This window comes from Mercenaria mercenaria, chromosome 5 (assembly GCF_021730395.1).
Source record: "Mercenaria mercenaria strain notata chromosome 5, MADL_Memer_1, whole genome shotgun sequence".
NCBI classification, from domain to species: Eukaryota; Metazoa; Mollusca; class Bivalvia; order Venerida; family Veneridae; genus Mercenaria; species Mercenaria mercenaria.
In genome coordinates, this window is record NC_069365.1 from 68031349 (window position 1) to 68050156 (window position 18808).

The 18808-nt window shown below is 34.4% G+C and overlaps 1 protein-coding gene and 1 long non-coding RNA gene across 2 annotated transcripts; both read right to left on the reverse strand.

Annotated features, from left to right (window-relative positions):
- Positions 1–710: 710 nt before the first annotated feature.
- LOC128557110 (uncharacterized) lies at positions 711–4294 on the reverse strand. The gene is made up of 2 exons (XR_008371038.1): positions 4159–4294; positions 711–3193 (listed from the first exon to the last, which is right to left on the reverse strand). It is a non-coding gene; the product is annotated as an uncharacterized LOC128557110 (long non-coding RNA).
- Positions 4295–4809: 515 nt separating this feature from the next.
- LOC128557356 (THO complex subunit 2-like) lies at positions 4810–18533 on the reverse strand. Its single transcript, XM_053544665.1, has 10 exons — positions 18523–18533; positions 11760–11910; positions 11478–11529; positions 10946–10989; positions 10551–10672; positions 9439–9572; positions 8899–9059; positions 8280–8366; positions 5247–5396; positions 4810–5007 (listed from the first exon to the last, which is right to left on the reverse strand). The coding sequence occupies exons 1-10, from the start codon at positions 18531–18533 to the stop codon at positions 4831–4833; spliced, it is 1089 nt and encodes a 362-aa protein (XP_053400640.1). The 3' UTR covers positions 4810–4830.
- Between the last annotated feature and the right edge of the window lie 275 nt (positions 18534–18808).

Here is an 18808-nt window from a genome sequence, read left to right on the forward strand (position 1 = left end):
ACGCCACGGGCGTATAAAAACAAGAAGGCTATGAAGGCCCAAAATCACTCACTTAATCTTAATTGCTATAGAAAGGTCGTAAAGAACGAATTAAACAACTCTGAGACATTTCAATTCAAGCATTTATCAAAATTATTGTGTACATGTACATGTGGTTCGTTAAGGGTGTTGGTATACATTAACATGAACAAATGTAAGGCTTACATTGGTCCCTTGTCTTACCGCCGCGGGTGTCAGGGACTTGCCTGGTGGAACATTTCTTTTATGTACACTGTTCCGTAACACTTCAACATGGTGTAGCTTAGGAGTACTGGCTCTTGTACTTGGCTCTTCCCATAATCAGACTCTGCCAAACCATTGTACTTGTTTGCGGTCTATGCATGCAATGGATCTTCCCCTAGATTGTTTAAATCTTCAAGGCGAGGTCCCATCATTAACAGACAAGTATATAAAAAAATGGTTATGTTTCGGGGAGGCTGAATTTTTTAGCACGTGCATTTCTGTTTAATCTCTGAACTTTGTTCATAACTTCAACTTGATCGAGTTTTTTTTTTCAGACAACATTATCATCAATAAGTCGCTTATGTTAATGAAATATGATGTATTTCACTGTATACATTTCGGGAATAAATGGTGGTAAATGACGTGCTTACTATTATGATATCAATATAGGTGGTGGGTCTACTGAAAAAAAGCACACAACAATTCAGTCTATAGTTTTAAGTTTAATGAATTTAGTAAATATTGGAAATTTAACAAATGTTTGCAAATTTTAAGCAAAATTATAAATAGAAAATTTAAGTGTCATGGAAAATCTTCTATATACACGTAAAGGTACATTTAACAAATAAGATAACACTATCATTGATATCATAGTGCAAGACAATTTTGTTCAGTGATTTCCCATAGTTTTTGTAGTTGTTAAATAATATATAAGTAGTAAACAAAGTTAATAAGCATTAGTTGGTCTCAAAATGATATAATTTACATTATTGTTTCATTAACACACCGCAAGTTTCTTCTTTTTATAAAAGGATCAAAAGTCATTTTAAGGTCTTGGGCGTACATATTCGCAATAACACAAGCCTCGTTCTACCACATAACAAATGTTCAAGTTGAACTTGTCTTAGCGGCCATCTGTTTTAAGCAACTACATTCCTTGAGCAACCAGACTGTGTCGCTTCCTTAGCTTGTTGCATAACGGACTAAACCGTTTTACTTTAACAGGCTACAGTTTAAGATGAAGATTTTTATCGCCTACATTTTTATTCATCCCTGACACAACATTTTACGTTGTATATGCGCCAGTAGTGTGTAACTACGTCAAGGGAAATAATTAATGTTTGAAGCCTATCACTAGATCGAATATTCATTCCCATTCAAGTTCTAAAGAAAAGGAAAAGAAAAACGCTCGATTATTCAACAGCCTTGTTAACTGAATGAATACAAATTAAAGTCAAAAATTGGGCATACTTTTGTAAAAATGGGAAACAGAGTTATGAAACCTGCACAGTGCTTATCAGCTTATGATAGTGAAAATGTGTGTGAAGTTTCAATCCATTCCCATTAGTGGGTACTGAGATACCAGCTTACATATAAGAATCTAAGCAAAAACTGCTAAGTTAAAAAAAGGGGCATAACTTTGTAAAAATGCGAAGTAGAATTATTGAACCTTTGCATTGCATGATATATCATGACTGTGAACAAGTGTGTGAAGTTTCAATTCTTTCCCATTAGTGGATACTGAGATACCAGCTTACATACAAAAACTTGACCAAAAACTGCTAAGTCGAAAAAGGGGCATAATTTTGAAATATGCAAAATAGAGTTATGGGACATGTACAGTGCATGTCAGATCATGTCAGTGAACAAGTTGTGATGTTTCAATCCATTCCCATTAGTGGATACTGAGATACCAGCTTACATACAAAAACTTAACCAAAAACTGCAATGTGAAAGAAGGGGCTTAATTTTGAAAAAAATACAGAGTAGCGTTATGGGACCTACTTTTTGCATGTCAGATGATGACAGTGAACAAATATGTCAATCCATTCCCATTAGTGGGTCTTAAGATACCAGCTTACATACAAACCCTTAACCAAAATTTCTAAGTCGAAAAAGGGGCACAATTTTGTAAAAAAGCAAAACAGAGTTATGGAACCTGTGTAATGTAAGTCAGTTTATCACAGTGAATAAGTGTGTGAAGTTTCAATCCATTCCCACAAGTTGTTACTGAGATACCAGCTTACATACAAACACTTAAACAAATCGGGACGCGGACGCCGACGCCGACGCATGGGCGAGTTCAATATCAAAGAATAGTAGAGCTAAAAACGGTCACAGTCAATCTTGACCTGTTTTAGCGCAGCTGAACTTCCATAGTCAATATCAAATATCAAAGTAACAAAACCACTTATTCATTTCCAACGAAGCGACAGTATAACACATTGTATTATATTTATAAAAAATAAAGGATATACAAGGTGAGCACAATATTAATTGCGTATTTACAAAAATGTATACAAAATAAATATACAAATAAATTAAAACTAGACGCATATATATTACTGTAACAGTTATCTACTTGATGCTGTTTCTAAGGTTTGGAACGATGCTGTGTCAAACCCTATCGCATTTACGTCGAGCTTCCACTTAGAATTAGACAGCCAATGGGGAACATTAGTCAGTTACTTCCCCTGATTATGTCCAAGATGTAGATTGGTCCTTCCTCGGTTTTTATCGTTGACTTCTTTGTAATTTTCAAAAGCAATATCTATACTAAATTTCATATGACTGGAAAATGATTAAGGACAGGTTTTCTCTTAGTGGTCCACTGTTAAATTTAGGTTGGATTAATCATTTTATTTAGAAACATACTCATAAAATGCATATTTATTTTGACCAACCGCAACATCGGATATAGGTAATAACGAAAATGTCAGAGGAATCCAACTGAAAGGGACCAATGTAATATTTGGTTATCCTTGCGCTTTATAATACAACAATTCAAGGGAAGTAACAAGCTAATGCTCCTCATACTCATAATTAGATTTTAGCTATATGTTATGCTACATGTTCAATATTTCCGGCGTTGATGATAACTTGGGCATCAAGTCTTGAGTTCAAAATTGGAGTAGATATCAAAGGTACGAAGATATTCGTTCACGCATTGGTGACAGAAAATGTACTGGTCCTGAAATGAAACATTAAAATGCTTTCAAATAGCACGAATTAACCCGCTAGAGAAATTGAATACGTCTCACTAGAAAACGATATAATGTATCAAGATATCATACTTCTGTTTAATCGCTTCATTGTAAATAGTTTTTTAAAAGCAAAAATGTTTGTGTACATAGTGATGATAGCTCTGTAGAAAGATATGTACGTGTTCACATTGTTGATTGTTCAATGGAAAAAAAAAATGTATCTTTTCTGCACAATTTCAAAGATTCAAAGAAAAACATCACATGGCAGAAACATCATAAAATATTCTGAAACAAAACAGATAAAAATAGTCATAAATTATTGCGACGTACTAATTTATTATATGCTTTTTCAGTAAATCATCTAATTATTAAAGTGAAATATATTTGTTGTTTTTTTACAAAGAAAAATATCAAATACATTTTTCACATGTAAGATGAAAGTATCTTTCACTCGTGAACACCATACCTATGTCACTCGTGAAAATATTTCATCTGCTGCTCACTCGTGAATGTTACACTGAAACAAACGAATATCCTCTCTAAAGATATAATATTAAATTCTATTCTAACACGACCAGCAAATAACATATATACACATAGAAGAACATCAGGCAACAGTTATTTTGCGATTACCCATGCGCGTGCAGTGACGCCATCCGATCCAGGTGCGTAGCACGGTCGTAAAAAGACAGTTACCATTTTTTCCAACACTGTTGGTACTACATGTAGGACGTCGTGTTAGAATCAAAATAACAAGCTCCCAAGTGTGATTTATCGTAGAATAACCCGAGATTTTCGTTCCTAAGCGAAGCAATATATAACTCAGGCCTACGGCCTTCGTGATATATTCTTACGCATAAGAACTCAAAACACGGGTTATTCTATGATAAACCACGATTGGGAATTTGTTATTTCTTAATTAAATCTCTTCAGTCGTGAACATTTTACTTACTTTATTTGGAATTGACATATGTCGCCTATACTTGATTTGACGCACTGCGTTTACTACGCTTGTTTCCTGGTCAATTTGTGTTTTCTCTAACAGGTTGGAAACGACACAAAATAACCCACTTTTCTCCGCACCAGTTCTAAATTATAAATAAATGACAGGGTGTTTCATTAAACACATTGTATTGATCAATAAACAATATACCATAACTGTATGTATCTTTATATGCTAGTGATTGAGAGTATCTTACATTAGTTTAGTTATTTCAACAAATAGGTTGCCATTGGGAAATTTTTTAGAGATCAAGGTATCAACTATGTTTTATTTCAAATCCACTCTATGCAATTTCATTCATGTATACATCCTGCAATATCCCATTTAAGTTCACAGCTGCTGTTTGTACAAAGCACTTGTTTCATAAAAGCAATTTTTACCATGTACAGTATTATGTGGATTTAGAATAATGAATTTTGTGAATTCATTAATATTTGTGATGGGCTAATCTTCATGGATTTTGTGGTTGAGTCAATACACGAAATAACATCACACTGAACAAGTTAAATTCCTATTCATTTTTCATTCAGAATTTGATATCTACGAATTTGTATCTCCTAAGCCCAAACTTCAAAATTTCATGCCCAAAAAATTAAATGACTTCACAGTATATAACACTATTTACTTTCTGTACACAGGATCCATGACTGTATGTATGAGGGCACACAGTGCTGCAGCTACAGGCTTGTATGTGGTACCGAAGAACTCTGGTAGTCTATCTAAGATTGATTTTGACTTCTCCCATGCTCCTATACTCAACAGAGCTTCAACTAGGCCCAGCTTCTGATTATTCTTGTGCTGAAATGTATGTCTAATGTATGAAAACAAAGTTACAAACAGTTTATTTCCCCCCTACAAGATCAAATAACTTCCACTGAATGAAAATCACATACCTAATTTCTAAATGTAAAGCGTGGCATTCTAGCCCTAGCCAGGAAAATTAGTTTTCATCACATTTAGTAATGCAGCACTAACTGAAGCATTATGGAGCAATATTACAGACAAAATGTTAGTGTAAATAAAGGTAAAATATTTACAGGATCAATTTTGATGGCGTCTTCCTCTTTTTTCTTGTCCTCATTTGCCTTGTCAGACAGATTGACAACCATCAGTTTTCTGGCATACTGTTTAGCATCATTCATTTCTTTCTTACTGTGTTCTGTGATAGTGCTGTCTGGGGGATATAGCTGCCAAAATACCAATATACCTCAATATAGCATATCTGTAGAAAACCTCTTCATCATATCATTATATCATCTTTCTACAATATATTCCTTTTCATCATATTGCTACAATAACTCTCTTTAATATATACCTTTTCATCATATCAATATATAATGTGTCTATAATATATAACTTTTCACATACCAACACAGCATCTCTTTACTTCACCATATCAACTTAACATCTCCCTATATTGTATATACCTTTTTTAAAACATCTCCACAATATATAAATCTATTCATCAAAACTTGAATAAAACATATCTTTCTTCTTTAAAACATGTGCTAGGATGTGAACTACTGTTTTATAGTGTACACTTGGGTACGAAATACATGGTCAGTGCTCGCGCTGCCAATCGACATTATCGCCAAATGGCGATTATCTTATTCAAAAGCCGATAAAAACCGACAGACGGTTCAAAAACTATATGCCTCCCTTCGGGGGCATAAAAACACTCGCTCTTTTAGCGTAGACAGTAAGCGCTGAGAGTAGTTTCCCTTTACCAAAATGGCAAAATCGCAAATGAACTTTATTTACAAGTTTGAAAATCGTCTATACCCGTGAATACTATGCATTCACGACTCAGGGTTGGTCCTGGGGGTCATAAATCTGCACATTTTACACGAGTATCAACGGTATGTTTAGTGATATGAGGAATGTATAATGACATTTATTGAAAATGCATTTAGATTTGCACTAGGAATTCGAATAAAAAAAAAACAAGAGGACCATGATGGTCCTGAATCGCTCACCTGTCCCAACATGACCCAGTTTTGAACTGAGTATGACGTGGTTTTTTTTCTATTATTTGACATAGTGACCTAGTTTTTGAGATCACGTGACCCAGTTTTGAACCTGACCTAGATATCATAAAGATGAACATTCAGACCAACCTTCATACAGACCCCATGAAAAATATGGCCTCCAGAGAGGTCACAATGTTTTTTCATTATTTGACCTACTGACCTAGTTATTGATGGCACGTGACCCAGTTTCAAACTTGACCTAGATATCATCAAGATGAACATTCTGACTAATTTTCATGAACATCCATTCAAAAGTATGGCCTCTAGACAGGTCACAAGGTTTTTCTATTTTTAGACCTAATGACCTAGTTTTTGACCGCAGCTGACCCAGTTTCAAACTTGACCTAGATATCATCAAGATGAACATTCAGACCAACTTTCATACAGATCCCATGAAAAATATGGCCTCTAGAGAGGTCACAAGGTTTTTCTATTATTTGACCTACTGACCTAATTTTTGAAGGCACATGACCCAGTTTTGAACTTGACCTAGATATCATCAAGGTGAACATTCAGACCAATTTTCATGAAGATCTTGTGAAAAATATGGCCTATAGAGAGGTCACAAGGTTTTTCTATTATTTGACCTACTGACCTAATTTTTGAAGGCACATGACCCAGTTTCGAACTTGACCTAGATATCATCAAGATGAACATTCAGACCAATTTTCATGAAGATCTTGTGAAAAATATGGCCTCTAGAGAGGTCACAAGGTTTTTCTATTTTTAGACCTACTGACCTAGTTTTTAACCACAGTTGACCCAGTTTCGAACCTGGCCTAGATATCATCAAGATGAACATTCAGACCAACCTTCATACAGTACCCATGAAAAATATGGCCTCTAGAGAGGTCACAAGGTTTTTTTATTATTTGACCTACTGACCTAGTTATTGATGGCACGTGACCCAGTTTCAAACTTGACCTAGATATCATCAAGATGAACATTCTGACCAATTTTCATGAAGATCCATTCATAAGTATGACCTCTAGAGAGGTCACAAGGTTTTTCTATTTTTAGACCTAATGACCTAGTTTTTGACCGCAGCTGACCCAGTTTCGAACTTGACCTAGATATCATCAAGATGAACATTCAGACCAACTTTCATACAGATCCCATGAAAAATATGGCCTCTAGAGCAGTCACAAGGTTTTTCTATTATTTGACCTACTGACCTAGTTTTGACGGCAGGTGACCCAGTTTCGAACTTGACCTAGATATCATCAAGATGAACATTCTGACCAATTTTCATGAAGATCTTGTGAAAAATATGGCCTCTAGAGAGGTCACAAGGTTTTTCTATTTTTAGACCTACTGACCTAGTTTTTGACCGCACGTGACCCAGTTTCGAACTTGACCTAGATATCATCAAGATGAACATTCTGACCAACTTTCATAAAGATCCCATGAAAAATGTGACCTCTAGAGAGGTCACAAGCAAAAGTTTACGCACGGACGGACGGACGCACGGACGGACGACAGACGACGGACGCTGCGCAATCACAAAAGCTCACACTGTCACTTTGTGACATGTGAGCTAAAAAAAGCAACATTATTCCTGTTTGTTTGATAAATACTGTTTTATGACTGAACTGAAGATGCATAAATGTTTGATTATTCAAAGCCTATGATAAACATGAATAATGATAATTGAAAAATAAAGTGTGTTTAAGTGGTCCATGAACAAAAAAAGATTAGTTATAAATACCCTGTTTTATGTTTTTTACTGAAATGCGAAAGCGCTCGCAAAGTTTGTCTATTAATTTTTTCCCCGAAAAAAAAAAGTGGCTATTAATTTATAATGGCCAGGGCTAGCACTGTATGGGCATGTTTAAAATGAACATATGCCAAACGTATGCGGGCTTGCTTAAAACACATCCAAATTAATTTATGCAGTAATACTTGTGATTCCTGGTCATCGCCTTTCATTTACCTTTCTCTAATTTATCTGACGTTGCATACTTTTGAGGAATAACTATCAAGATTTTTTTCATATACGTAAGACTACTATCATTTCAGGTAAATATCAGTTCAACTTACATGTGGGTATAATGTATCCAATTGAACCAGTTCATTTTTCATCAACAAGGCTGCAAGCTTGAACAAAGACATTGGTGTTTCATCATCCTGTAAATAAATATCAATTTTTGTAGAAAGGTATGAAAGGATGTCTCAAGTATTAAAGTATTTTTTAATTTTTTTCAAAGGACTGAATAATAATAGCTGTGAGAGAACTGGTGACTCAATTAAGCATTTCATCTAAAACCCTGCAGATGAGCTGGTCATGTTGATCAGTGGAGCATTTCACTTCACTACAATTAAAATGCCGCTGGCAAGCTTTGATAGCTTGCTCATCAGATTCAAATTATTCAATATTATGTTTGACAAAGATCAGCTGCCTAACATGATCCCTTCTTTTTAATTCTGTATCAGTACTATTTTCTTCTTTGCAAGTCATGAACACATCTCCAATGGATCAGTGCTTGGAGACAAGCCACAATACATGCATAGTCTTCTGTCAGCTTGTCCAGGCCGTCAAACTCACAACCTTTCTACTTACTTAGTTCAACGGTGCAGGCTTTTAGACATTATGGCACCTTTAACATTATCATACAGCATCTGACAGTCACATGAGGAAAATAACCTTATAGTACATTACCTTAAAGAATTGAAACTTAAACCCAAGACAATGACACAGAGTAATATTGTCCTTCACATATGCCTGTATTAATGGCACATAGAAATCCTCCAACTCAGGACGATTTTCAAATGATTCCAGTAAAATGTCTATCACACGATTTGGATCCAAGTTGAAACAACCTAAAATAGCAAATGAAATTACAATTAATTAACTAAGGCTTAAAGCCTTGAGAATAAATATTATTTAACAATACTTTATTCTTATATACTGCTACAGACATTTCAATTATAAACAAAAGCCAATATCTTACATGTGTAAAAAACATATCTACAATGCTGACTTTTAATCATTTCAAAAGGTATCTCCAACCTTAAAACACTAAATCCTCTCTAATGCAACTGTATATGACACAGAAACACAGCAAAATTTTCTTATTTCAATTGAGTTCTCATAAAAGGTATATACAGAATATTTTTAGCACCAAAAATTGAATGATTATGCTTTAACTGGGTATACACTACATCTACTTCCTTTTGTATGTTAATGTGAACACATTACCAATTAAGGATTTTATATTCTGTAAGACAACTTCCGGTGTTAGCTTTTCTGTAATTTCCTGATTTAGTTCTGTCACAAGCTTTGAGTATCCTTCACTTTCTTCTCGTAGCAGGTTAAACTTCTGCTGTTTGTAACTGTAAAACAATACAAGTTTCATTTCAATTAGACTGAAACTGTTTTTGTTTGTCTGTTTTCAGTTTAACGCTGTTTTTCAACAGTATTCAGTTATGTAACTACGAGCAGTTAACCTTACTAGTGTTATGGATTTTGTGCCAGTACAAACCTGTTCTCTGTAAGTAACTGCCAACTTCCCACATGAATCAGAGGTGGAGGACAAATGATTTCAGACACAATGGCTTTTACCATTGGTCCAAATCGTCTAGAAGAGCCCCGCCCGTGGATTGAACTCAGGACCTGAGATTTATAGATCTGTGCTCTCCCTACTGAGCTAAATGGGCAGGATCCTAGACTGAAACTGTAGGAGATGTTGACTTTATATAAAAGTGTGCAGACAGACTGACGGATGCACATTTTAAACACTGTGCATCTCCCTGGTGTTAACATAGGAGCATAAAAATTGCCACGACTAACATGCCTTCAGATAGAGAGCTACAATTAAAGTGCTATTAACAAACTGCTGTAGCTTCATAAATAACACATTGAACATGCTGATATTCGAAATTCACACCTGTTCTGAACAGTCTCAGGCCTGTTACAACTCTTGTGGAAAATCAATTTATAAACTAATGACTGGCTGTCCTAGTGAGAATAGCTAAATAATCTTCATATAATCAGAATTCAAAACACCACACAAAATGCCCAGATTTTCATAATATCATATTTTCAAGAGTACTTTTAGAGTTGAACAATCCCTGTGTTAATAGAAAATATAATACAGTTAAAACTCGATATCTCGAACTCACTTAACCTAAAAATTGCGGCTATCTCAAAGATATTTTCAAGTCCTGTCCCAAAAAACACATGAAAAAATATCATTTTTAAGTTGAATTGCAGTTATCTTGAAATAAAATGCTTGATCCCTTCATTCCCTTGGAATCTGAGATACAGAGATTCAGCTGTACTTTATAACAACAATGCTATAATATACATACTAAAGTCTTGTCTTTATTTTCACATGTTTCTGTGTGAAAACAGTTTTGTTTGGTACAAGTCCAGCATTCTCAAGCGTATCATGATCCAATCTTGACTTCAGTAGAGATTCACAATCAAAACTCTGCAGGAAAAGAAATCATCAAAATACGTAAACAATAAAAGGAACTGAAGAAAGACACATCTCCTGTACTTTTTTTAACTGAAAACATGGAGTAAAATAACCTACTTTGTTACCACCAAACTGGTTCAAAAACATTTAATAAGCACAGATGAATATAGTCAGTGATTACATCCCAATATTGATAGCTGTATAAATATATGCTCTTGCAGAATAGTCTCTAAAAACAACTTTTTGAAGATATTAACTACTAAAGGAAACAGGTTTTGTTCTTACCAGAGAAAAAGTTTGAACTAAACTATAAAATCTGTCCCTGGCACCTTAACCTCATCAACACAGTTCAGCTCTACATCTGTAAAAGGTATATAAAAAGAATAAAAGTTTGCTAATAATATATTTTAGTAACTGTGATAATTTCAGCAATTTTAAGGTTGGCTGATGTCCTATGTGTGCCTAAGTCCAAGTGCTAGTACTAGCTTATACTTCCCAAGTAACTGATAACTTTCCCAGATGAATCAGAGGTATATGATGAATGACAAAATCCTGGCATATAACTTCTACTTCTTGACTGAAAGTCCTGTGTCCCATTTCTTATATGGCTGGCACGATTTCCAAAACTAGTATATTAAATTATATTTCTTCTTATCATTTAAGAAAATCTACATTGCATTAGTGACATTTTATTCAAACTTGATACTGGCACCTTAGTTGCAAAGGAACAGTCATTTGAAGAATTTGTGTTAGCTTAAAAATCAGATTTACCAAAAATGATTACTTTGTGCTGAAGACATAATATTTATAAGTTTACCTAATAGTCCAAGAACATCCACCACCAAGGAAACAAAATCAGGGAAATGATCCTGAAATTATAACAAAACACCAATATTACAAAGTAGACTCTAGAAAGCAATTCTAAATAGCTATAATTTTAATAATTACTTACATAACAAATTAAAACTTTCTCATGACAGTTTTTGAAACATATATTTTTAGGCATTATAATATTTATAACACAGCTTCTGTTCTACATGAAAGTAGAAAATATGTAAATTACCTAGAGAATCAAGTAAATTTATTTATATCCACCAACCTTGAGGTCTGCAAAGGCATGTACAGCCTGTTCTTGTTTTAGGTTCCCTCTGACCACATGTAGACAAACATCAAACACAGCTTGTCTGAAGTCATGACTACCAAGACTAGCTAACACCGTTTTATCACCAACACCATTGCAGTAACGTATGCTAAAAATATCAAATAATACAAAAATATCAGTGACGGCTTAATCTTAAAGTAGTCATCTCAAAAAGGGGACTTTTACAACTAAACTGACAAGTTGTTTGCTATTACATAACTTTTATTTTATAATTTCATTTGAGTTTTGCTAGAATCGGTCTTTTTGGACATTAATGAAGCAATTCTAACTAATCTTAGTAAGAATTGCCTATTTTAAGCTAGGCCCAGACCATTTTATTCTTTTTTTAAACACTTCTCACTTCACCAGCCTGCTGATTTCCATCAGGGGACTGAAAATTTACTTTTTCAGCTGCACCATGTAACCTCTAATTTCTTTTTTAATAACAGGTCAGTACCATTCACATTAAACATCATTCTAAGAAAGAACTCCAAGGGTAGAAATGGGAACATTTTGAAGTTTCAAAATAGGCAGTATAGGGCTGTCTCGAGGTCTGGTGTTCAATATAAAAACTGAATGGTATTTAAGGGGGAATGGTACTTTGTCAAAATTTAAGATTTGCTGATTGTCTTATATACCAAAATAATCTTGAAGATATTTCCAATTGATATCATCATCTTTTAGAGCAATAAACATGCGTATGACGTTACCATGACGTCGCAAACATGACCCGTTTTCGCGCTTTTTACGTCCGTTAATGGTAGCACTAAAATAGTATAAAACTCGATACTACAAGCGTATTGTTGGCGTCAATGCATTAGATTATATATCAAACGACAGAATAAAGCAATTTCTTAGTGATTATTAACATGAACAGGTATTTTCTATCTGAATTTTCGAAGGAGGTTCGAAAACAGACATTTGGTTGTTTAAGAAAATTCAGGAAGAAAATCGCTTCTGATCCATTTTGCAAAACATTGGCCCGTGGAATTTTTGCCAAATTTTTGTATGTGAAAATTCATTATGTTGTTTAATATCTATGCCAAAATAGAAAAAAGTTCACCGAAGCGTTTTTGTAGTAAAACCGTTTGAACTTGACTACTGCAGCGTCGTTAAAAGACATGTAATCGTTATGTAACGTTACATGTGTTTATTTTAAATGGCTTGTAATAATTCTACCTGGAAACCTATAAACAAGCAGTTATGAGACATGAATTAAATATTTCAATCTAATCGTAAAAATATTACACATTTTATAACATGCAGTATTTCAAAATATTTTCATTGAAAAGTGCGTATCTTTTAAGTTACTAGAAGTTCTTGATGTTCATTTCAATAGCCACTTCATGAACCTTTTTCAAACTCGGAGAAAAGCAAAAAAGAAGAATCGTCGATTATGCATATTTTGGTAATGTATTTGACAATGTTTGCAAAATATGCGGAAAAAGACTTTACTGAAGCCCGCCCGCTTAGCTCAATAGGTAAGAGCGTTGGTCTACGGATCTTGGGGTCGCTAGTTCGATCCTCGGACGGGGCGTATGTTCTCCGTGACTATTTGATGAACGACACTGTGTCTGATATCATTAGTCCTCCACCTCTGATTCATGTGGGGAAGTTGGCAGTTACTTGCGGAGAACAGGTTTGTACTGGTACAGAATCCAGGAAAACTGGTTAGGTTAACAGCCCGCCGTTATATGACTGAAAAATTGTTGAAAAAAAAGCGTTAAACTCAAAACAAAGACTTTACTGGAAAAAACCTATTTTCCGAAACTAAGTATGGTCTATATAGTGTACTACATTTTAAAATGTAAAATCTAAAATGCTATGGCATTTTACGGAACCCCTATTTAATAAACGTTACAGCTGCATTAGGTAAGCATGGGATAATTAAAATACAAACATTTCCGCACAGTTTTATCCGAATGTGAATTTCGTTTAAATTGTATTAATGATACAATTAAAGGCAGATTTATAGAATTTAAGTAAGTACTACAGTAATAAGACTGTTAAAAAAGTTGATTAATTTTCTGAATCAAGTTTTTACGCTCGTTTCAACAGTATGGCGGGTAGTTTCCTTAAACATTGTTCCTGGGAACGACCAGTACTAAACCCCTAACCTATGACACAACCTACCAAGTGTTCTCACATAAAGAGCCATGTTCGGTAGCGGGGCTCGAACTTACAGTCCTCCATCAGTGAGATATCTCAGTGAATCAGACCACGTAGGCAGTCCTAAAAGTTCACAGTTTTATATATATACGCTATTTTCTTTTGCAAGCAGTACAACGGAATTTTAAAATTCGAATGTTACGTATGAATTTTAAGATTCCGCCGTGTACTGTTTGCAAAGATTACACGTCAAAACATTTACATAAATGGTTACCGTTCTACCCGTTTTAACATATGTTATTTGAGCCGCGCCATGAAGAAACCAACATAGTGGCTTTGCGACTAGCTTTGATCCAGACCAGCTTGCGCAGTCTTGTCAGGATCTATGTAGTTCGCTTTTAAAGCCTATTGCAATTTAAGAAACCGTTAGCGAACAGCATGGATCCTGACCAGACTGCAAAGCCACCGTATGTTGGTTTTCACAAGGCGCGGCTCATTTCATTTAAATATTTCTGTTATTTGTTATTTGTTGCACAGGACGGGAAAAAGCCTGAATAGAAACGACTAAATTATGAATTTTAAACATGCCATCACGTACAGGTTCCCCTTCCGTTTACATGACGACATAACGATATAGAATGGTGAATGTTCGTCCAGATGCCGTTTGTTTCGCGGCTTGTTTCACAATATTGTCTTTCCTAAAATTCAATAAAAATATATTAAAGTTTGCAATGTTGGTCCAAATAGAAACTAGCAGTATACACTAGAGAACGGTCACTCAAAAAGATGCTAAATCCGTTCCCGATCCTGGATTATGTACTGAGCTTTTATTTTACACGTATTATAGAAAGAATAAGTTTGAATAGAATGGCTGTATAATAAGTCTTAATAAATTAAGAATGCTTATATTTTTAATAAAAAAATAGCCAATGAGCGGCAGTAAGCTTGTCTACCTGCCTGACATAACTGAAATACTGAAAGGGCCGTAAAACAGGATTCTATCAATCAAAACAAACAACAATATGAATTCATTTGGAATTTCCATATAAGCCGACAATCTCGCATGTTATGCGCCCTTTTCCGAGGTCACCGTACCGCGCTACTGATAATTTCCTGACAAGTCAACACGATGCTGGTACAAATCTATACTTTAGGTTGTGTTTCTGTAATAAGAATGTATATAACAGCCGTACTTAATCGGTATCTGTTTGTCTCCCTTGGCTATATTTTTGCATGAAAACAAAAATGGGATAATCTCGTAAATATTAGTACTAAAGAAATATTATCAATAAATCTATCTATAAATATAAATTTGCCATCAAAATATCATGTTTGTTTCAAAACAACTTATTACATAAAATAAATACACATACAAAAATAATATATATGCAAATTTAACACACCCGTGTGAGTGATAATTATCTAAGACTGCTATATAAATATAATAATTTTCTAAAAGTTAGAGTGAAAAAGAGCAATATTTTTATTGAGTTTTCTGTCAATTATTTATGTTAATTTCGTTTTGAAAATTATATTATTATTGACCCTTGAGCCATTGGATATGCTATGGTATTCACTGGAAGAGGTCAATATTGTCCTCCTCCGTTGAATATCACATCATATCTGATGGCTTAACAGTCAATAACTGTTTTATTATTTGGGTTCAAGTTTATAAATAAGTAACAAATATTGTTGCAATATATGTAATGTTTGAAAGTAACAATAACTGTGTGAAAACTTATCAAAGTTTACACGAAAACAATTAAATATGGTCAACTTCACAGATGCCAAAAAATTGGAGCAATTCTGTAAAAGCTATGGAGCCCGATATTCGTGCTCAATTGCATAAAGAGGCATGCAATTCTGGACTGATGTACAAACATATTATAGAGGACGATGACTCTACAGCAACGAAATAACATAGGAGAAAGTTAATTCTGACATTGTAAAATTTTCAGATCCAGCACATACAAAACGGATCGTAGGAAATAAACTTGAAAAGATTAGTCGAGCCTGTCCATCATTAACCGAAAAAGTGAAATCATCATTCATTAAACAATTCACATACGCTGTCAATCAAAACAAACAAAAAGGAGAAGCTGAATTAATACAGGCGCTAGAAAGCATCGTTCCACATATGTATGGAGAGCACCATCTTTGCAGCCACTGGTGTAAAAATAAGGCTAATAATGTAAATATTCACGTGCTTACGTCATGTCTTAAGCGACGTTGTTTATTGCGTCACAATACTCTTATTTAAACGGTTGTACTAGAAAAACGCTACAGTGAACTTTTTTCTATTTTGGCACAGCCATTAACAACATAATGAATTTTTACATACAAAAATTTGGCAAAAATTCCACGGGCCATTCTTTGACAAAATGGATCAGAAGCGATTTTTTTCCTGAATTTTCTTAAACAACCAAAAGTCTGTTTTCGCACCTCCTTCAAAAATTCGGACAGAAAATACCTTTTCATGTTAATGATCACTAAGAAATTGCTTTATTCTGTCGTTTGATATATAATCTAATGCATTGACGCCAACAATACGTTTGTAGTATCGAGTTTTATACCATTTTAGTGCTACCATTAACGGACGTAAAAAGCGCGAAAACGGGTCATGTTTGCGACGTCATGGTAACGTCATACGCATGTTTATCGCTCTAAAAGATGATGATACAAATTTGAAATATCTTCAAGTTTATTTTGATATATACGACTATTAGCAAATCTTAAATTTTGACAAAGTACCATTCCCCCTTAAAAGACATAAAAGACAAGATTGTTATAAATTTATCTTTAAAAAGCAGGAGATGATTTCAAAACTTTGCTTTATTTTTTTTTGTTATTCAAAATACATTGCAAGTTAAGGAAACAAGTATTTATCATTCTTTAATCCCAAGAAAAACACAGTATTTTCAGCCAGTTCAATAAATGTTTTATAGCCCTTTGTCTGTCGTAAGGAAAGCTCTATCAAATTTGTGGTTTTTCCCGGGACTGACAGTCAGGGGTGTAACTGTTTCAAGTTATCGCAGTTTATAACCCATCTGAGTTATTGCTTAAACTTTCATAACTTGTTTCAGTTATCATAAAATATTACAAAGCCCTCCAGTGCCAATTCCTCATTATGAATGAGACTAATGCAATTATTTCTTGAATCCTTCGACCTTTTATCTTTCCAGCTATGCAGTAAAATTTTTTACGCAAGGCTGATAAACGTTTTAAAGCTATGAAACTCTTAATATATCCCATTATGCTTATCAGGTCATGCTCAGACTAAAAGAGAATTTGATTAACCACAGTTTGCTACTAATTTCACTTTAACGGTCACTTTGTGAGAACAGCAAAAAGACTTTTTCTGAATAACCTACCTGAGTTAACTACACTCGAAACCCGTTTTAACGCTACTCGATATACCGCGGTCCCCAGTATAACGCTGTATGGCCTTGGCGCCCAAATTTTAGAGGGTAAAAAAAAAAAAAATTTAAATCAAAAAAAAAAAAAATCCGCGGATGTTACTTAATTTGACCATAACCAGAGTTAAAACTACAAGTACGTGTACTTTAACACCTTTCCATGACAACTGTCACAAAAATCAATAATCGTCTGCTAGCTTACTTGTTTGCGTATCGCCTTTGTTAAAGTTTCAATACATGTAGACATGTGACAATTTGGCAATCAGTACCGTGTCAAAATTAGATTGTTTGCATAACAAGCGTGTAACATTGGTCAGTCAACTATCAAACCGTTTAAGTTTGCACCAATCAAGCAGATGATATGATCACTTGAGTGAATAAAAAATCGAATTTTGTAATAAACTGCAGCCGTTTTTCGTAATCATCACACTCAATTCTTTGGAAATAACGAAGATTAGACGCACTGAAAGCCTTACTGAGAATGTGCTCCCTTTTTAATATCGTATATCAACGACGGTGATTTAAAAAATTTCTATCTTATTTATCGATTTCCTTCATGTAAATCTATTCAAAATTAATTTTTTTAAGACTGTCCGCGTTTTTTCTCTTTTAGTTACATAAACCCCTAGTGCAATTGCAGTGCATATGTAATTCTCACGACCGCGCACTCCTCACACAGCATTAGATATGTTTACTTCCGGGATACACATATCCAATTTTCTTCTATAATCACGACAAAATGAGAAGATGACACAGCGTTATAATTCTTTGTATATTTCAGTAGCATTTAAGGTAAATAAATGTCCCGTTTATACGATTCTTATTTCTTATTAACATAAAACAGCGTCCAAAATACGTTACCGGTGGGTGGGGTATTGCGTATACCGCTGATACGATCAACCCGCGTTATAAATTTAACCCCGCTAGATCCGCGGGTCTCGAACCTTGGACCCCGACGACAGCGTTATAACGGGGTCCCAGTGTATATAAATTTTATAACTAATACAGGTTATAAAATGCTTGAAAAAGTAACTGAAATAGGTTACAACTTACATAACTTAAAACAGTTACACCCCTGACTGACTGAAGAATTAAAAGGATTAACATAATGGTTTCTTTGGTAATTTTGACCTGGATTGTGCTCATAATCTGATTTAGGGAGAAGTGGGAAGTCTGCATCAATTTTTTATTTCTACCTCAACGCCATCTTTTTTAATTTTCTAATTTTGGCTTTATTTCTAGATGGACTGTTTTAACTCTCTACGAATATCTTAGTAAGCATATAAACCGGATGGCTAGTCACTGCAATAAACAATTTTCAGAAGCTAAATTAGATCCAATTAGCCTGTGGTTTTCGTACATGCCCAAAAGACAAAACAACTGCATTTCGGTAGAATGCACTATAGCAGTCCCTGGAAGTTTAAAATGGGCATATGTAGCAAGTTGGGGTGTGGAGCAATGCCAGATTGTTGAGGTATTCAT